The 20,924-nt window shown below is 36.2% G+C and overlaps 3 protein-coding genes across 3 annotated transcripts; 1 reads left to right on the forward strand and 2 right to left on the reverse strand.

The window, feature by feature from the left end:
• The first annotated feature begins 1,040 nt into the window (after nt 1–1,040).
• On the forward strand, nt 1,041–5,222 carry LOC311301592 (uncharacterized protein). Its single transcript, XM_084426846.1, has 5 exons — nt 1,041–1,128; nt 1,622–2,429; nt 2,552–2,689; nt 3,588–3,658; nt 3,846–5,222. Exons 2-5 carry the CDS (start codon nt 1,631–1,633, stop codon nt 4,179–4,181), a joined length of 1,344 nt encoding a protein of 447 aa, XP_084282972.1. The 5' UTR covers nt 1,041–1,128; nt 1,622–1,630; the 3' UTR covers nt 4,182–5,222.
• Nucleotides 5,223–11,268: 6,046 nt separating this feature from the next.
• rplp2 (ribosomal protein, large P2) lies at nt 11,269–13,845 on the reverse strand. The gene is made up of 5 exons (XM_084425636.1): nt 13,668–13,845; nt 12,657–12,780; nt 12,283–12,331; nt 12,070–12,171; nt 11,269–11,402 (listed from the first exon to the last, which is right to left on the reverse strand). The coding sequence occupies exons 2-5, from the start codon at nt 12,777–12,779 to the stop codon at nt 11,326–11,328; spliced, it is 351 nt and encodes a 116-aa protein (XP_084281762.1). The 5' UTR covers nt 12,780; nt 13,668–13,845; the 3' UTR covers nt 11,269–11,325.
• Nucleotides 13,846–17,725: 3,880 nt separating this feature from the next.
• Nucleotides 17,726–20,918, reverse strand: rps26l (ribosomal protein S26, like). The gene is made up of 4 exons (XM_084426405.1): nt 20,852–20,918; nt 18,909–19,086; nt 18,677–18,807; nt 17,726–17,825 (listed from the first exon to the last, which is right to left on the reverse strand). The coding sequence occupies exons 1-4, from the start codon at nt 20,906–20,908 to the stop codon at nt 17,790–17,792; spliced, it is 402 nt and encodes a 133-aa protein (XP_084282531.1). The 5' UTR covers nt 20,909–20,918; the 3' UTR covers nt 17,726–17,789.
• Between the last annotated feature and the right edge of the window lie 6 nt (nt 20,919–20,924).

Genomic DNA, 20,924 nt, shown 5'->3' on the forward strand with positions numbered 1-20,924 from the left:
TGCAATTATCTATGCATTTATGTATTTTCCAATTCAGTAAACTGCTATGAATACAATATGAACAATTAGTACCTGACTATATAAATGTATTTCTATTAGGCTACATCTGTTTTACTCAAAGGATGAATTGTGAAAGTATGAAAAAGATCTAATGTCCTTTTTTTGGTGAAAAGAAACCTGTAAACAAGCACACAGAAGACAAACTGGTTCGACTGAATTTGCCCTTCCTTTCATTTTTATGCAACAACATGTGACATAACGTATTAAGTTCAGTCAAATGAATGGTCAAATTAGCAAAGTCTTTTCCAAGTGAAGACCAAATTGTTTCTGGTGTATAGATATCTTGTTGTAATCTCCATAGCTAATGGATGACTCTTAACTTTAAATATAAATTTTTGTCTGGTAACATTAGTGCATTATTTGATATGTATTACTTTTCATTTAATCAGAAATGCGATTCCCTGAAAAATGTATTTATATTACAACTCCTGAATTTTCTCATACCCACTTGTATTTTCTTGGTTTCATTTTTATTATGCGCCAGAGTCAGATTTTCCATGTCTTATCTTAGGTCTCTACATTTACACTTACATTAAATCATTTAACAGACACTTTTATCAGAAGCGACTCTACATAATATGATTCAGGAATTTATTTACCTCACAGTTTAGCTAGGCTACATGCCATTTAACAAAACTTACAGTAAATGGCCTACTGACTACAGAATGATGCAATCTTTTTTTGTGTCACGGTTTAGGCATAAATCCATGTAAGCCAAATTTGAAATGAATAGTTGTTTTATTGTATTCGCTATTATTGCACAACTATAGCTCCTCTTCAAATCCACTTGGACTTATATAGGTTAGGTTTCATTTAAAAAAAAATTCTGGTGGCATTTCCCTGATGTGCGTCGTATTAAAAAAATAGACTGCGTCGAAACTGTAAACAACACATGACGTGCTAGCCTACCTGAGTGATGTCACCCTGTAGAAGCGCCTGCTGATTGGTGGATCTTTAAAAAAGAAAGGGCGTCTTTAAACGTTGCCTAGATGTCGAAGGTATCTTAAAGACACAAACAGTTTGTCACACCACAGGAGATAGGACGAATATCAAAGAGTGCGAGAAATTGTAAGTCAAATAATCAATGGTTTATTCGAACATTTCAATGTATCCCAGTAATGTTCGCATGTAATATCGTAATTTATTGTGTTTTTGTTGGTAGCTGAATATACGCGTGTCGTTACGCTATTTAAACGGAGCCTATTTTTTAATAGCGATAGTTCTTAAACGGACAGTTCACTCAAAAAATTTTGTCTTCATTTACTCATCTGTATGTTGAGAAAATCATGTAAACCCTTACAATTGCAAGCTGTAATTTCGAGATCTGAGGAATGCTGAAAGGGGATTTAAAAAAAAAAGAAGTGAATGTGACTGAGGTGTTGTTAGGCCTATAGCATAATATGCAGCGATTAATCGGACGATATTTGGCCAATTATTAGTATTGAACGGTTAACTTGTCAGTGTATAATGCACCTTTTCTGTTTTAAGTTCTTTTCTTTCTTTTTTTTTTTGTTTATTTAATACAATATTAAATGTTCATTTGCATTGATGTTTTTTACAGTATGACAGCATGGCATCCATTTCAGCTGATTCCCATCACACCCCTCAGCTGCTGTCAGTTGGAGAAAAGGATAAGAAACGGTTGCTAGAGGTGTATGTTAAGCGAAGTCTCAGCCTTAACGATGGATCTCAGTGTCCTCCTCGGAGACAGGAGGACAGAGCACGCAAATGGGTCGCCATCACAGAGCAGAAGACAAGAGACCACAAACATACATCTCTTAACTTGACTTCACAAGCCTCCATCTCAGATGAGAACATTAGTTATGAGTCTGTCCTTGAACCACAACTGGACAAAAAGGAGATGTCTTATGAGAAGAAATCCAAAAAGTGGAGAGTTAAAGGCAGTCTGCGTCGCAACGATGGATCTAATGGGTCTCAGAAGTCCAATGGCAAATCCAAGAAGTGGTTTAAAAATGTGGATAAGGGCAAGGAAGAAGGAGGGCAAAGCAATGATGCTCCCCCCCAAACAAGTACAGTTACTGTTGGAGAAATTCATTCAAAGACGCCAAAGTCTTCCACAGTGGAAAGGAAGGACAAAGAAGGCAAGAAGACAAAGAAACCCACTGTATGGAAGACTTTCTTGAACTGGTTTTCCAAAGGAAACATTGAAAAGGAACAAGATCATCAGAGAACTGAAGAACAGCTCCCAATTTCCCAACCCTCAACACCCCAAATGTCTTGTTTGCCTTTAGCTGATGGCAAATCAAATGGTGACATCAACCTGCGGCGCTCAAAGTCTTCGAAAAAGAAACCATTGCACAGGAGATCGTCAAAATGGAGGCGAAGTGGAGATATGTCCACTGCAAAATGTATGTATCTCAGATTTTCTCAATGTATGTTCAGCTGTATTATGTATGTTCTTTGCATTAGTTTGAAGTTCACATGTATATGGGAAGAAAATTCTAAATAAGTTGTTTTGTTTTTTTCACAGCTGTTAAGATGGTGGAACCCACCACCTCGTACTATGAGAAAATGTCAGAAGAACTGGAGAAAATTGTGCACGAAGTGAAAGACAATCCAGCCGATGACAATGCCACTTTTCAGCCAACAGACCAGAGTGGTGTAAAGGGTGAGTGTTATTATAATAGACTCTATTTGAATGATGCAAATGAGATGGGTTAAATATTAGATAGAAAGGACGCCACAAACCATTATAGGTTTCAGCTAGTTGTGTCACAGTTTCCCAATTACTCAAGACAACTGAAGAAGGATGAGATTGAATGGATAGTTCACCATCATGTTGTTTCAAAACACTTTCTTTCTTTTGTGGAACACAGAAGAAGATATTTTGAGAAATGTCTCCATTGTAACACTATTTGGTTACCAACATTCTTCAAAATGGTTCTTTTGCGTTCCACCAAAGTATGAAAATCATACAGGTTTGGACAACAGAATTTTAATTTGTGGCTAAAAATGGCAAGTTATCACTCAAGCAATTTGAAAGTGTTTCATTAATCATTTAAAGAATTATTTGCTTATTCTTGTGTTGTTCCAAAACCATGTGCTGCTATTTTTTTTAGTGGAACGCAAAAAAGAATTTTACATTATCAACAATTCATAGTGACTATGAAGGACAAAAACTCTATAAAGTGCCATAAAAGGAGTCCATGACTTCTGAAGCATTATCTTCTCCGCATTATCTCCGCATAGTCTTATTCTCCATTCTGCAAATTCTCACACAAAGGCTCCGGAAGTCTTTGAACTACTTCTATGGTGTTTTTGTCCTTTGGAGTTTGACAGATGTCGCCACCGTAACCTGTTAATGTATGGAAAAGCTGGGTGAAAATTATTTTTAAAAAAATCATCTTTTGTGTTCAGCGAAACAGAAACCCAGTATACAGGTTTTGAAAGACACATGAAGAGTGAATAGGCATTAGTCTCAGGTTGTAGTTTTTTCTTGATGTTCAAAGTGCACAGTATCTTTTATAAAATTTCTTACATTTTCTATCATATTTCTGCAACTATAGTCTCACAAGAAGAGCTTGTCAAGAGAATCACACAACTGATAAAACATCAAGGGGACATAATAGATAACAGGGTAAGTGTATCGCATTCCTTCTGAAATCACTAAACGTTACTGAGACATTTTGTTTTAGTTTTGCAGATGTTTATTTCAGTTTCAAACATATATGAAATGTTAACCTGTTCCATATAATGTGGTATTTAAAGGAGGTCCACCCATTTCCTTTTTCCCACTAACGTTTTCTCATCTCCTGTCCCTCCAGCTGAAAGAGAACGTCACCGTGAAAACTTATCTGGACGGGATCACCTATAGATCCTTCCAGCAAATGGCTGATCAATACGTTCAGTCAGAAGTTCCAAATAAGAAAACCTGCCCTTCCGTCGTGGCACCAGAGCTGGTGAAGTTCGCCTTCACTCTGGACTTCACAGCCCAAGTTGCTAATCTACATCGCCAGGCCACAGGCCACATCATGGGCTTTGGGAACCAGTATCTCCAAGATCGCTTCACTCACATGAGCGAGAGCCATCCGCATCTACCTGACATTAAAGCAGAGGATCGGAACACGCAGAACTCTGAGCAAGAATTCATAAGCTTGTAGAAGCTTATGCTATTAAGATACAATTTGGTCGATCGGATCACAAGTGGACGACACTACAGGTGTAAACGGGGTCTAAAACGCTTTGAGCTTGTCCACTTTCGACCATTCAACCAGATTGCTTTCGTTCGGACTGTAGACTGTAAAAAAAGAAAAGCTACAAAAGACCGCCATTATGGTAAACGCACTAGCCAGGCGGGATTTTGGTTCAGACACAAATTCGGTGGAAAACGAAAACGAAAAACGTACCAAACACAATGCTCTCTCACCATTCCTGATTTCTAACACGCACTCACCGCGTTTGGCATTGTCTGGCAGAAACTGAAGTTTGTCTCCAGGCGCATTCATATATATATAAATTGCATGAGCTTATTTCATCCATTAGATCAAAAGATCTGAAAAAGCCCACACATTTACCCGCCCATAGACCCTCCACTTTAAGAAATCAGGACAGAAGTGGTTCAAAGTGGACAAAAGAGACGGATTTAAACACAGGCGTAAACAGGAATGTGTCTCCCTCGTCTGAGATCCAATCGACCAAAACACATCTCAATGCCAGGTGTAAACAGGGCCTAGTTGTCAGAGTTTTATTGGATATACCTTTGAACTGTAGCAACACAAAAAAAAGATGTAATGAAGGATTTTAAAATAGGCATTTTGTTTTTTTGCACAATAACCCAAATAGTGTGCTAACACACCAGAAATAACTGGTTTGTTTACACCATAAAACATTATTAAGTTAATGTGAAATTTAGGAGGAAATACTTTGTGAATATTTCTAATGAAACCAAAATCACCAGCCTTTGAGATGAGCGGATCGCTCTTAATATGAACATGCTAAACTTTTGAATATAATGTTGCAAAGTGCACATTAAAAGTCAAACAGTAGAGCATTGGCGCTTGCAACGCTAAGGTCATGGGTTCAATTCCCAGGGAAAGCAAGAACTGATAAGAATGTGAATGTGTACCTTGAAATTCAATGTAAGTCGCTTTTGATAGAAGCGTCTGCCAAAATGCATAAATGTAATCTGTATATTATACCTCAAATTTGTAAACTATACTCACTAAGCATGTATATATATTTTAAATATGTTGTAAATGTGTATGCGGGCATATGCAGAAGTTTTACACCATAAAGATAAGATTAAATATATTTAATAAATATGTTTTGTAAAGTGTTGTTCATGATTTAATTTATTTTCTTCTAAAACCATATTTAAATTATTCAAGATAAAAAAACAGTTAATGAGCATAGTAAATTGTTAATGAATGACAAAAAAAGTATATGTCAGTAATATGATTACAGCCAACTACTGACAGCTATAGTTTTATGCTGATGTGCAATCTAATTTTATTTTCATTTGATCTTAATTTGTGTATTTTTTTTTTAATACATTCAATAAGCAGTTTCAATAAATCAGGCTGTCCAAATCCAACTTGATAATGCATTTATTAGATTTGAACAATCTTGCATAAAACAGAATATGACTTTGGCACGTTTACTATTACATGTTTACTTTATTCTTACTACTAAATTGAAATAATCATTTAGTAATATACTTTTGCCATTTGTATTAGTCTTTGTTTTGTTTTTTAAAGAAAAATCCTATATAGTTTTAATATTAATTTTAGTAATTATTTTATTTCAGTTAGTTCAATTTTGTTTAAGTTTTTTTAAGTTTAAGTTTTTCACCTAATATTTATATAATATTTTATTTTAGCTTTATATAAATTTCCGGAAACAATATTTAATAGTTTTAGCTCTGGTTAACAATAACAACACGGATATGCATATCTTTCCATATTCAGCGTATCAACCAAATATTCCACACATGCACTGAAAAAAAATATATATTTGTTTCAACTTGAAAAAAAAGTGAGTGTTTGTGCTGCCTTAAAATTTTAAGTTTAGACAACTTGAAATGTGAAGTTGTACTAAGTTGGATATCTGAGTTGACTAAACTTACATTTTTAAGGCAGCATGAACACTGTTTTAAGTTGAAATAACAAACACATGTAGTCAGTGTTGTTGTTTTTAATCAACCATTAGAGAGATTTTTGAGAGACTTTTGTCTGCAATAAATAACGCACTGTCCTTCAGTCTTCCTCTTGCACATCCATGAAGGAGATACAAGGAGAAGAGAGATTTACTTCTGCGTTCCTGTGCTTGTCCAAGTCTAGTAATAAGCTTCTGTCATAATCTAGCGTGTCCTTCTGAAGCTGTGGTGTTTCAGAATGGCTGTCCATTTCTAACTCCAAGTTGAGCTGCAAGAGGAAGGTTGAAGATAGTGGCTTTGCATCTGTAATGATGTTATCTGTCTTTCTGCAGAAATCGCCGGATCCAGTAAGCTGGAAACAGAGGAAAGATCGTTGTCTAAACAACAGAGGCTGGGTCTGGCTCTGGCTCTGGCTCCTGCGCTCCGGATGCTTCTTCCAGGTTGAAGTAGGAAGACGGCATGACAGAAAACGCAAAGCAACAGAAAGTAAAGGAAAAGAGGAACAGGGAAGGAAAGTCAAAGAAAGAGGGGGGAGACAGGACCAGGGTGCAAGAAATAGAGCAGGCGTGGGGACCAAAGGTGGAATTTGCAAAAGCAGGAATCTGGAAAAATTCATGAAATAATGTCACATTCATGTTGATTACTAGTTCAATCATGTATGAAAGCGTTGCTAGTTTTACCTGTTCGGCAACAGTCTTCTCAAGTGTGTGAGGGCGAATCGCAGGTGTTCAATCACTTCCCTGACTGCATTCAGAGCCTGGTGGGGAAGTTTCCTCGCCCTGCGTAAAAATCTATTCACACACCACATGCAAAACAACACAAGGAATGTTATTCTGCTGATAAGATCCTCAAACAAGAATATGAGCAACTGATTTAGACTAAAGATCTTACCTATAGAAGAACGAGATGACTGCTGTAGTGGGCAGAGTGTACGGCAGTAAGGCGTAGGATATGAGACGACACGGCAAGATGTTGTTGTGAAAGGTCCAGATGCCAAACTGTTCTGCTAGGTTACAAAGCAAAGCTGAAGAGAGAGATTTCATTTTAGCATGTGCATATTTACATGTATAGTACAGTATACATTAGACTGGATATAGTGCATAGTTGCCTCAAAAAGGTTGCGGATACTTGAGTCACTTTAAGTTCTGCCATTAAACAATATCAAACTAAGTGGAATCTGCAAACAAATGCTGCTAGAGCTTTTCTCAGAAATAACTTTTCAGCTGGCACATCAGGAAGTAGTTCATGACATTATGACTGTCTTTTTAGTCATCATTTTTGTCATCATCATCAAACTTCTTCTTGTGGTATGTTTTGCTTGTAGAAGGTTCTTTCAGATTCTGCCATATTTGAATATATTTTAAAATACAGTTTATTACTGTGAGGCAAAGCTGAATTTTCAGCATCATTACTCCAGTCTTCAGTGTCACATGATCCTTCAGAAATCATTCTAATACAGACCCTTTCCAAAGAATTAAAATATCATGGAAAAGTTTATTTATTTCCATAATTCCATTCAAAACGTTAAACTTCCATCGATTATAGATTCAGGGCCCACAACTTAAACGATTTCAAGTACTTAGTTGTTTATTTGTACATAATTTGGGCTTCCAGCTCATAAAACCCACGAAAACAGGATTTCAAAAAATTCGAATATTACATGAAATCACACAGTAATTACACAGTGATACCATGGTCATTGAACCAGGTTTTGGTTATTTTGGCAGTGTGGGCAGGTGCAAATCCTGCTGGAAAATGAAGGAAGCATGAAGTGCTCTGAAAATGTCCTGGTAGACGGCTGCGTTGACTATGGATTTAATAAAGCACAGTGGACCAAAGTCCTCTTTTCTGATGAGAGCAAATCTCATTTGGAAACCAAGGTCCCAGAGTCTGGAGGAAGAATGGAGAGGCACACAATCCAAGATGCTTGAAGTCCAGTGTGAAGTTTCCACAGTCTGTGTTGGTCATCGGCTGGTGTTGGTCCACTGTGCTGTCCACTCAACGCAGCCGTCTACCAGGACATTTTCAGAGCACTTCATGCTTCCTTCAGCAGACAAGCTTTATGGAGATGCTGACTTCATTTTCCAGCAGGATTTGCACCTGCCCACACTGCCAAAATAACCCAAACCTGGTTCAATGACCATGGTATCACTGTGTAACTACTGTGCGATTTCATGTAATATTCAAGTTTTTTGAAATCCTGTTTTCGTGGGCTTTATGAGCTGGAAGCCCAAATTATGTACAAATAAACAACTAAATACTTGAAATCGTTTAAGCTGTGGGCCCTGAATCTATAATCTATGGAAGTTTAACGTTTTGAATGGAATTATGGAAATAAATAAACTTTTCCATGATATTCAAATTTTTTGGAAAGGGTCTGTATACTGATTTGCTGCTTCAAAAACATTGAATCAATGTAGAAAACAGTTGTGCTACTTAATTTTGTGAAAACCATAACAGTTATTTTCAAGATTCTTTGGTGAAAATAAAGTTCAAAAGAACAGCATTCATTTGAAATATCAGCCTAAACAAAATTTGAATAAAATTAATAAACTTTGAATGGTTGTGTAATGATACTGTATGCATGCATTTTAAACATGAATTAACTGTTTAAATAGCCTACTTTTCGGGGCTGTATGTCACCAGCTAAAAGGGAACGTTCTCAGAATGTTCTGGCAAGGATCTCTCAAGGTTATGACATTCTTCCAGTAACATTCGTTCTGGTAGTAGTAATAGAATGTTCGAAGTTGTTCCGAGATTTCATCTGGTTTTTAATAATGTTCTCAAAACGTTACCACAAAATGTATTATTTATACATCAATTATTCAAAGTTTTTTTCTGAAACGTTTTAGTTGGACGTTCGTCTACCATTTTGAAATGATACTAATTGTTTCAGAATGTTCAGACAACATTCAAAAGTAACATTCCCATAAATGTTTGCAAAATGGAACGTTTGCATATAAGAAAATATGATTTTAAAACATTGAACAAACTGGACGTTTTGAACGTTTGGAGAAAACGTTTTTATAACTTAATGGCAACGTTAGCATAATGTTATTAGAGTATATTTTTTAGTTAGGTAGTGTTTGTCATCTATTTCACTAAAGCCGGGAACACACTATATGAATGTAATTTGATACTAACGACTGATCCACGCTGAGCCAGAGACAGTTGCGTTCATTCAGTGTTTAAAATCTGTCCAGTCGTTGGAAACAGTCTGTGTTCAGTTCAATCTTAGAATGTTTCAGCTAGTCCTTAACAACTTGTACCACAAAAGCATGTGCCTGACATTTGCCTCTCGTTCTGTAGAGCAGGTGTGATGGGGTGTAATGAGGGAAAGAGTGATGGAGGGCTGCCCACTTGCACACATAAAGCTTTGCTCTTCAACTGCACAGCTAATGTTTTCCCAACTCCAGAATCACCAGTGACACGCTGAGAGTGTCAGTGATAAAGTTGGAAGTGCATTGAATCTGGAACTATCATGTGTATTCGGCTCCTCACCTCTTTGTATCCATGCTGGTAGGCTGATATATAGTAACTGCTCCAGTGAGTTCAGGTTCCAGGGTAGATCTTCAAGACCATGATGGAACTCCTCCGGTAACTCAGTATCTGTTTTTATCTCTTCAGAATGCTCCCCTTTGCCCCACCTTTGCTCCTCTTCCTCATTTATGTCATTTTCTCTGACTTCTTTTGTTCTCTTCATGTTCACGTCCTCCTCGCATACAGATTGGCTTGGTTTATGTCATTGTTGCTAATGGATTGCAAGCATGTTGTCTTTTAAAAGATTTGGACAAACAAATTCTAATATTTAAAACCTAATGTAAAACATGTAGGCCTGGTGTCACAGACAGGGCTTAGATTAAGCCAGGATTAGGCCTTAGTTCAATTAGGACATTTAAGTAGCTTTTATAAACATGCCTTAGAAAAAAACATTACGGATGTGCATCTTGAGACAAAACAGTGGCACTGACATATTTTAAGATACATCAGTGCAAGTTGCTTTCAGTTAAAACAGCTCAATGCATTTTTTTCTGGGACTATAGGCTGTTTTCCCCGTAAACCTCGATAATTACAAATTTCATGTGTTTTGTTAATCTCAGTTCACCACCAATCTTACATGTGTAAAATTTTAGGCTACTTACATGATAGATCATATCATCTTTAAAGTCCTGGAGTGGAGTGGAGAGCAGCCTGCAACCCTGATTTACTTTGAGCAGTGAATTAAACTCTTATTTTAGAGAGAGAGAGAGAGGCAGTGGCCCGTCAGCATGACAGGGTTTTGCCAATTTATGTTATTCTGCCACCTGGTCCTATTTTTATACACCAGAGACAAGTGATTGATGGCTGCAATACTGCAATTGACATCTGACCAGCACATGCTCGGAGCCTTTTGCCAGACACTTTGTTATTTTAGAAGTCACCTTCCTCCAAAGGGTGATTTTTAGTGTTAATATATTTGATCTGATCTCAGTTTAATCTGCAGAGACAACTGTAAATGATCATGTTTAGTTTTGAGTGCTCTGACATGCCAACTATTGAGTCTACCAATGAAATTAGTTTGGAGCCAAAGTAGCCTGTTTGTTGAACAACGGGAGATGGAGAAGGTGCAGTAGGAATGTTGAGGAAACAATGATTATTTTTCAATATTACATTATTAATGAAGACCAATTCCTAGGTTTTGGTATTTATAACTTGAAACGAGCCTTCATTTTTCTTGATCAAGGACTTATATCTAACAAATGTGACTATTATTTTAAACTTTAGCAGTGACCCTTTACAATAAGGTTCCATTAGTTAACATGACCTAACAATGAAAAATACTTCTACGCATTAATTAATTCATGTCAGTTAATTTCAGCATTTACTAAAAGACCATTATTATAATCAAAAGTCACGTCTGTTATTATTTAATGGACCTGAGCTAACATTAACAATAAACAGTTGTATTTTTCATTAACTAACATTAACCAAGATTAATCAATTCTGTGTATTGCTCACACAAAAGGTTGGATGCAACCAGTTTTGGCAAGTCCTATTCAACTTACACAACAAAAATGGTTTACCATTTCGCAGACAAATAATCATAAAGCATCTTTAAACACAAAATGTTTTCCTTTTTTTATTGTATTTTTACAGGTACAAAAGAAAGATTAATCAAAGAGGCCAAAGCCCATGTCTTCATCAGACTCCTCAGATTCTTCCTTCTTCTCTTCCTTTTTCTCTTCCGCTGAAAGGCAAACATGCAAATGTCAAATCACACATATTTCACAAACTTTCCAGGTTATTTCTGACTTCAGACACAAAGTATTTTATCACTGGGGCAAATCAGACGACTTCAATTTAGTAAAAGGGAATGAGGAAGAAATGCTATAATCATGTCCATAACAACACAATGCCTAGCAGGTGACGTTCAAACTGCTAACGAAAAACACCAGCAAAAGGGTTAGAAAATTGTGAAAGAGAATATTTTGCTAAAATTTGAAACGTAATGCATCTGGAAAACTGTAAACAATGACGGTGAATAAAACTATCCTGAGCAGTTTTATTCAAGAGAGCCTATAACATTAAAATTATCTTCACTATTCAAAAAAATTAAAGTTATTAATATTTTGCAGTAGTTTTTCCTGCTTTCATTTTAATTTGACCTATTTTTTGTTATAGTTCATTTATTTCTAATAATTTTGTTGTGCTTTTATTATATATATATATAAAAGTTTCAGTTTTTAGTACAATTTAAACTATATGAAAATAGCTGAAATAAAATAAGTTTACATTTTTTTATAGTTTATTATAGTCAAGTTTAGTTTATTTCAAGTAAGTACCAAAAGTTTTTCTGTGGTTTTTGTTTTAGTTAACTATAATAACCCTATTGGCAGGTTTATTAAAGTACTCACCTGCAGGTGCTTCCCCAGCAGGAGCGGCTCCAGCGCCACCGGCAGCGGCAGCAGAAACCGCCACTGCACCACCCGCTGGAACGGAGGCTAACTTAGAGAGGCCTGTGGAAACATACAAGTGAAACAACAAAAAAGTGAGAGTTATGAGGAACTCAAATGCTCACATGATTTTAATCTTGTGTAGGTCAAACAGTAAAAGCAATACAGCCTTACCGGCATTCATGACTTCATTGATGTCTTTGCCATTCAGTTCACTGATGACCTGTTGAGTAACAACAAAAAACAGAAGGATTGACTCATTAGGGGATTTAGTTGCTGTCCATGAGCATCCGTGTTATTGAGTAAGAACAAGGAAAGTGCACCAGAGTTCAATGTGCAACAACACAGGACTGTATGGAAATCCTTTTTATTTTTTTACTAATGATAATAGAATATACCAAAGAGATTTATTTATGGCAAGGAGTGGAGAATGTAAAATTAATGTTATGATGAATGTTAAGATATTTAATTATAAAACACTTCAATTGTATTAGGATGATAATTCTAATATCCGATTTAAAAACAGGTTTATTAGATCCAGGATCTACCTTGTTAAGACGCTCATCATCGGCCTCGATTCCGACACTCCCCAGGATGTTCTTGATGTCTTTGGAGGATGGGTTGGTGTTGCCACCCAGTACAGCCAACAGGTAAGCGGCCACGTAACGCATTCTAGAAGAGAGGTTACACTTATTTATAACTGATTAATGGATTTGAGTAGGCCTATACGTATCCTCTATTCATATGATTTTAAGAAGCATTTGATAAAATATATGGATTCACAAAAAATAAATTGCATTACCATGAAATCAAAGTTCACAATTCTTCTTTTTTATAGAATAATATTATTTTATTATCATTTATTTTATTATTTATAAATGATGCATGGTTTATAAGCATCTTTGATTCATATGATCTTAAGAAGATTTGACCAAACATGAAAATATTGACTAAAAAAAACAACTATATTATATACAGCTCCTAATATATAGGCAAAAATCTGAAATCTCAAAGAAATCTTTGGTCTCACGAAGGGTGCTATAAGATTGGAAACAATATTTCTTATATACTTAACTGATAAATTATTAAATGAATTACTATAGTAATTAATTTCACAATTTATCAGTTAAGTATATAAGAAATATAGTATAATACAGTTAAGTATATATAGTATAATGTAATGCATAGATTGAAAGTCGGATGTTTACTCTGCCTTGCTAAGCAGGTGACTAGGTTTATCAAGCGTGTTATACATGCTTTGTTTAGGGTTAATTACATATTTATATTTTAAAACATAATTCAAATAACCAGAACATTTTTCAACCCTTCACGTCTTATTTGTGTTATTAACTATAATGACATACTGCCATATTTCAATTCTACGGACAAGAGCGCAAGGAAACAAAATGGAGTAACGTTATGCCTATATAACTTGATAAGCACGTGCTTACCGAGTGGAAATACAGTTGAATATTAATCATGAATACTAGCTTACAAAACTGTACCTAAACACACTTTAACACTTTCAGCATATAAGTGAAATGTCAATGAAAACATACTTTAAGTCTGCGAAAGACACGAAACGTCGGTCACGCTGCAATTTCCGGAAAAGAGAGGACGAGTGGAGGAAAATAGCTGAAGAATGAAGCAGTATGCGATGATCTGATTGGCTGCGAGATGCGCCCTGTCAAAATGGGAGACGATGATTGGATACTATTTTTCCCTCGTTCATGGCGTGCTAGCAATGATTCTATCAAGACTTTTAAGGGCAATATTGCGAATGTTTGGCAGTTTTACCCTATCTCTATGAGGAGTTTTCCATTAAAAATATTCATAGTTTACATGAATAGTCTTGAACTATTCTACAAATAAAATTAAATATGAATGGTCTTGACAGTTGTGCTTTTTTTATTTGTTTTTCGAATCAAAATCCCCTCCGGTTTAGCTAACAACAGCTAAACATTCAACAGCACCTCATATGGTGAATACAGAGATTTTTAAATATTTTATGAACTGCTAAATCTTCTAAATCTAATATGTAACTAAAAAGTAGTAGAATTTGTAGAACTTGGGCTCTTATATACTTTTCGTGGCATTTAAACCCGTCATTAAAGGGATAGTCATCCAAAAATGAAAATTCTGTCATCATTTACTCACCTTAAAGTTTCAAAACCTGTATGAATTTATTTCATCTGCTGAAGACAAAAGAAGACATTTTGAAGAATGTCAGAGAACATACCCAGCAAACATGCTCCTTTGGGGCCCGAATGGGGTCAGCCCACTGTGGGCCCAGATACCGGTGTGAAATGCGGGGGGGGGACAGCCCAAAGACTATATAGTTTGAAAAAAATATATTATGGAAGTCAATGAGGTCCATCAACTGTTTGGTTTCCGACATTCTTCAAAATGTCTTCTTTTGTGTTCAGCAGAAGAGAGAAATTCAAACAGGTTTGGAACAACTTGAGGGTGAGTAAATCATGACAGAATTAAACATTTTGGGTGAACTATCCCTTTAAGTTCTGACCTTGATACAAAGCTTTCTAATGTTTCATTAATTGCATCAGCTCTTCGCTATCTTTTATTAGAGTATGTATTAAAAGTATGTAGACATTATATCATAGCCAAAATATAGAATAGCACGTATTTAAAGTAAAACAAGCAGCTCCAGATATAACCACATTAAAAGTGAATAAAATCGAATAGACAGAAGCTTTTTATTGGCAGGAACAAAAACCTCACAATGGCAAACACATCAATCACAAACCATTTACATAATAAAACAAGTTTCACAGCTGTACTGGTAATTAACACAAGCTTTACTGAAAGATACTGATTCAGTTCCAATTCGATCTTGATGTATAAAGCAGTGGAACTCTGATCAGTGGAAAATGAATGAATTTCAGGAATGTCTACAGTTCTATAAGCTCTTCATCCTTCTCTTGTGTAAAGAGAAATGACACAGTTTCCAGAATAAACTCCAAGATTTTTCTCCAGCTGGTCACATACCAGATCTTATACAGGAAATCTCCACAGTGTACGATTAGGAAGAGTACAAGAAAAATGAGAAAGATCCGATCAGCGTGGTGGAGCACCTTCTCTTTGAACGTGCGTTGTTCCCATGGCACTGCGGCCCGAGCCTCACTATATTTGCCAAAATGGATAAGGGCTTCCTCATCACTGTTGATCTCCTGTGTCTCCATCTCCTGCTCCTGCTCCTCCATAGCTCCGTCACTTTCTGCCATCGTGTTCAATGCTCTCCAAAATTCAGGCCTTTGAAAATGGCTTTTTTAATGAAATGTTCAACTTGTGGAGACAGGCTTCTTCTCAGCGCGTGCTCTTTTGTTGGTCTCCCCTGCACAGTCGAAGAATCGAGCCTGAAGTTACTGAATTGGCAGCAGCTTAATTAGTTTTCAGTCTTTCTTTAATACCTGAAGTTTGAGAAAATACAAAGGATGAATCAATGAACTGAATGAAACTAACTAGCTGTAGCCATTTTAATTTTGTTGGTTAATTTCCACAGTCCTCGTCAAGGCTGCTGTGCGTGTCCGGTTGAATATCGCAGGCTGATTATGAACTCGCACCTCACTAAGGAGATCACTGAGACTTAGTGACACTCAGCACTTTTCAAAATCCGACAGTAACAGATGGCAAGTGGAATAGATGCTAACAAAAGGTCATCTAACATTATTTCAAGAACATTTATGTAGAAAGAAATAGAGTCAAATTCTGTCATTCAAACACCATGTGATTTATTGCACATTACTATTCTATACCCATTTTAACTGTATTTAGGGACACATTAATTGATTTATTAAACACGTTACAGAAACTGGAATTTCATGACTTTCTTCTTTCTGCCTAAGAGTGGCATAACAGTTTGGATGCAACTGCATAATTACAAGTACACATTATAACTAGATGTACCGCATGGCGGTATAAAATATGACCGCCGCTCAGGCCTGCACTGGCTTTCCACAAAAATAAATGACGTGGAGCAATTTGGCTGTATTGCGTGTTTATGTATATACCTAAAAAAAGTAGTAGTATGTGCATGTCTGTCTGTGTGTGTGTTTGTGTGTGCGCATGTGTGTTTGTGTGTGTGTCTGTGCCGGTCTGTGCATGTGGATTTGTATGTGTGTGTATGGGTGTGTGTCTGTGCATGTGGATGTCAGTGTGTGTGCATGCTTGCGTTTGTTTGTATTCCTGCATGTGTGTGTGTGACAGTATCATCCTAAACCAGCAACCCTTCGCTCAACAGCACCATCTACAGGCCGATGAGTGTACAGTCACTAAATGTGCACATAAATGAATTTATTTTATACCCCCCCATGGATGAAATTCTACGAAACTTAGCATACCCCCAGAGGATGTCAAGTAAATCATACACATGAAATATGGTGCAGTTCTGAACATCTCAACTGAAGATAGGGGCGATTAAAGCAGAATAATATTGCATTTTCATTTTTTATGGGAGGGGCGCAAATCACAAATGAGTGATTATGGGCTAGGTTGATGTGGGCCCTTAAGACCAACATACCATAAAAATGTCTTCATCCTCGTTCCACGGTTCAGGTAGTTATTTAGGAAAAACTGGCCCCCGGGGACCAAACGAAATTTTTCCGTAAAAGTCTAGTGGGGCTACATGCTCACCAAATTTCATGTTCCCCGGTGTTTCGGTGTCCGTTGACGGAAAATTCAGTAGATTGACGAAGAAAAAAAAAAAAAAAAAAACTTTGACAATCCCTATATGACCGTCATAATTATACAAATAATATAACTATTATAATGTAAAGATGGGTGTACTATTAGTAATATGCAAAAAAAGCCAAGTCAGGCATGCTGCCTGACTGCGCCAACAAAGTTTGAGCAGCACCCCAAAAACCTGAACTTTGTACATCTGCATTTATAAGGTGCATAAGCATAGTTTAAAGTCAAAGCATGTCCGTCCAGTACTTGTATTAACATGATTCAAACTAGCAACAATCTAGAAAGACATATGAACAGTGAAGATCATATTTCATTGAATCATCTTTAATCAATAGATTTTTTTTTTAGTTTTAATATTTCATTTTTAAATTTTATTGAAATTGAAGGATTTATTTTGTAATAACTATAATGTAGGTATCACTAAATATGTTTGCTTTTATTATTCAGATATAATAATTAGGATCACAGAGGAAATGTAAGAATTAAAACATTGATATTATTCCTTTGAGGTGTGCGATTCAAAAAAACAATGGATTATTAACGCGTTTATAAAAATCTGTAAATCGAGGTTGTACCACTGACTGCGAATATTAATTAAATCAATAATATGACCAGTTTTTCTTAGACCAAAAGACGCATCACAAACTTTGACCCTTAACATTGACATGCATTTAAAACTATTTATGCTAGCAGTCTACGAGCTAGTGGTTGATGTTCAAAAATCAGGTAACTAGCAATATCAAAAACTTTTAATGTAAAATAATATTGGGGATTTGTTAACCATAATACATAATTATATGCATATAATAAAAGAGAATACTTTTTTTTTAGATTGAATATGAAAGAAAAATGACAGATTTGGAGCGCCAAACAAACTACGCAGCAACAATCAAAACAAAGAAACCCTAGGACCGGTCTCAGATATTTTTTATTTTTCTGCAAAACAATGCACAGAATGTGACAGTTGATTTGCTTCACATGGGCTTCGGAGGAGCTCTGGGAGGAGCACCCTGCAGGAAAAAAGGACAAAAGAACATGCTGAGATCCACATAAAAGTAACAACAACACAAGCATTGTAACTTTACTAACATACTGCAGCTGTTGCTTTAACTTAAAGGTAAGGGTAGGCAATATGGCCGACATACAACTATTTGAAAATCTGGAATCTGATGGTGCAAAAAAATCGAAATATTGAGATAATCACTTTTAAAGTTGTCCATTTCTGTTCGCGATTTTGCTGTATCCATTCATAAAAATATTTTTTATATATATTTAAGGTAGGAAATTTACAAAGTATCTTCATGGATCATGATCTTTACTTAATATCCTAATGATTTTTGGCATAAAAGAAAAATTGATCATTTTGACCCATACAATGTTTTGTTGGTTATCGCCACAAATATACCCGTGCGACTTGTGACAGGTTTTGTGGTCCAGGGTCACATATTAAAAGATATTCATATTGTCTTCTGTGGGAGTCTCAGGACCAAAAATGTTCGTCCAATCATTGCATATGGTCCAGCGTCACCGAGTGCCGCAAAGAGACAACAGGCACCTTACATACTTTACTTCACCTTACTTTACAGTTCCTCTTGAACCAAAACAACGAGCTCATGCTGCGTTCATGCCATGTCGTAATGAGGTAATTTAACGCCTTCTCTCGTCTCGTGAAACTTTGCAGATTCTGTTGTGTGTGTTCAGGTGTTTTGAAGGAGGTGTGGCTTTGGAGACGTTCTGAAGGGAGGGTGGAGTCTCATGTTTTCAAAGCTAGCTTGCTATTGCTAGCCTCTCTGGAATTGCCTACCCTTACCTTTAAAGGAGTAATTAAGATTAGTCAGCTACAGAATTTCAAGGCACTTACGCCAGGCCTGAAGCGGGGAGGTGGTGTTCGGTCCTTGCGGGCCTCCCGGGATCTGTTTCTCACCACCTTGCTGTGGATGGCACAGCTAACACAGTAATGCAGCTTCACGTAGAGCTTGGGCAATACATATGCTACAAAAGGAAGAGCGGAAAACAGAAAACCACTATTTTAATCTGGAAAGGCATACTAATGAGAATTGGTCAATGTTTTGGTTGTTAAAGCAGTCACTTACAGTCAAACACACTAGCTTCTGAGATGTCCCTCACAGCAGCAGCCTCCACAATGTTCCTGATGACAAACTTCTTGATGGCCTTGTCCTTGGGAACACAGCGGGCACAGTTGGTGCAGCGGATGGGCTGGACATGGCCACGGCCCTTCTTTGCACGTCCGTTGTTCCTTCTCTTCTTAGTCTAGCATTTGAAAATGGAAATAATTGATAATTAAAATAGTATAGAACATAATTCAATTAAACATCCTACATTTTCTGACCAATGAATTACCATGTATTTTAGGCTCAAACAATTTAAAATTTATTTTATAAAAATTCTACTTTGCCCTCTCTCTCTCTACACACACACATACATATATATATATATATATATATATATATATATATAACATATATATACACACACGAGTAGGGTTGGGACTTGAAAACCAATTCCAATTCTGGGATCTGATACTTGTTATAAAATTTGTATTCTGCTTATCGATTCCTGTGTGCGCATTTTAATGGGGCTTTAAATAAATCAAGTGAAAGATGATGCGAAATTCGGCACTCGTACACTGGTTTCTGTGCTGGGCACATTCAGAGCGCGTACACAGAAGCCGCCTCTCATATAGTGCACAAATACCGAATTGAGTACTCTTTCGTGTCTTCTTGTGCTTTAATACACACAAAATTGTGTCAAAGTATCCTCGCAAACACAGCCAGAAGTAAATGTCAACGGACGAAGAAAGAAAACGCATTCAGTCTTAAAGTGACGGCAGCCTAATAAACCTGCTGCTGTCTGTGTTAACATTAATCAAAGAACAAAGACAAATCACTCACTGATCTTGACTGAATAACTTTTGTAACTTGAATAAGGATTAATCTATATTTTATTTATAAAAAGAAAACTATGCAGTGTTTTATATTTGATTTCAATTTCTGAACTTTGTTCTTCAGTTGTATTTATCTGTGCTATTGCTTATTTGTTATTATATTACTGGCCATGTCCTTGTCTTTAATAAGACATTTTGAAATTTAGTCTAGTTTATTAGTTGTTTAGGCTTCAGTTAGTGTTCAGTTGCAATAGAACGTTTTGCAAAAACACATAATAAACATGTTTTGACTTATTTGTTTAATACCAAAATGGAATTGAAACTGGGGATCGATAAGAGGAATCTCTAAAATTAAAACAATACCCAACTCAAAATTTGAGATCTGTATGTAGTTCTGATAGAATTGGAAATCTTTGAAATATCAGGAAATGTCCAATTTTAAATTTCCAAAAAATGTATTCTCAGGATTTCCATTACTACAGTAACCACAAACAGACCTAAAAAATTGTTTAATATTTTACTTTTAAACTCAAATTGTGTAAATGTGAAAATCGCGATTTCCTGATGGTTTTCCATTATGGTATCTGTATATTTCCAAAGAACAGTGGATATCTTTATTCAACAATCAAAATCAATTATTGTAAACAAATTACTAAATTATCCAAGTGTCAATCTACTCTTTATTTTATGTTAGCCTAGAAAGCCTGTCCTGAAATCATCAGTATGCTGCATCAACCTTCTTCAGCTTACACCCAAGTACTGACAGGCTGCAGCGTCTTGCTATATATACGCCAACGTATCGACAATAACACAGTTAGAATCGATACATCGAAGTCTTAATGGCAATAATGCCGTTTAAATTAAATGTCAGTATTTTGCTTTATATACATATATACACACAATACCCGGCCTGTCCATGCCGCGTGCTACTGAAGAGGAAGGCACATGCTAAACATCATCAGAAACTTCTTACTTAAACCGTTTAATAGTCCCGATATAGTGGCCAGTATTTAATAAAATCAGATACGTTACTAACTATACTCGGTGATCACGTAGTTTTCTTGACTATATAAAGATGATTTCATATACTAAAACATATTCGCGGATCAATCGCGAACACTAAAGTCTCACCATCTTGAACGGGAGGCAGGAAAGAGGACCGGAAAAGGCTAACCGGAAGTAAAACATTTCTCTGCTACACAAC

This window comes from Rutilus rutilus, assembly GCF_951802725.1.
Source record: "Rutilus rutilus genome assembly, chromosome: 12".
Lineage (NCBI taxonomy): Eukaryota > Metazoa > Chordata > Actinopteri > Cypriniformes > Leuciscidae > Rutilus > Rutilus rutilus.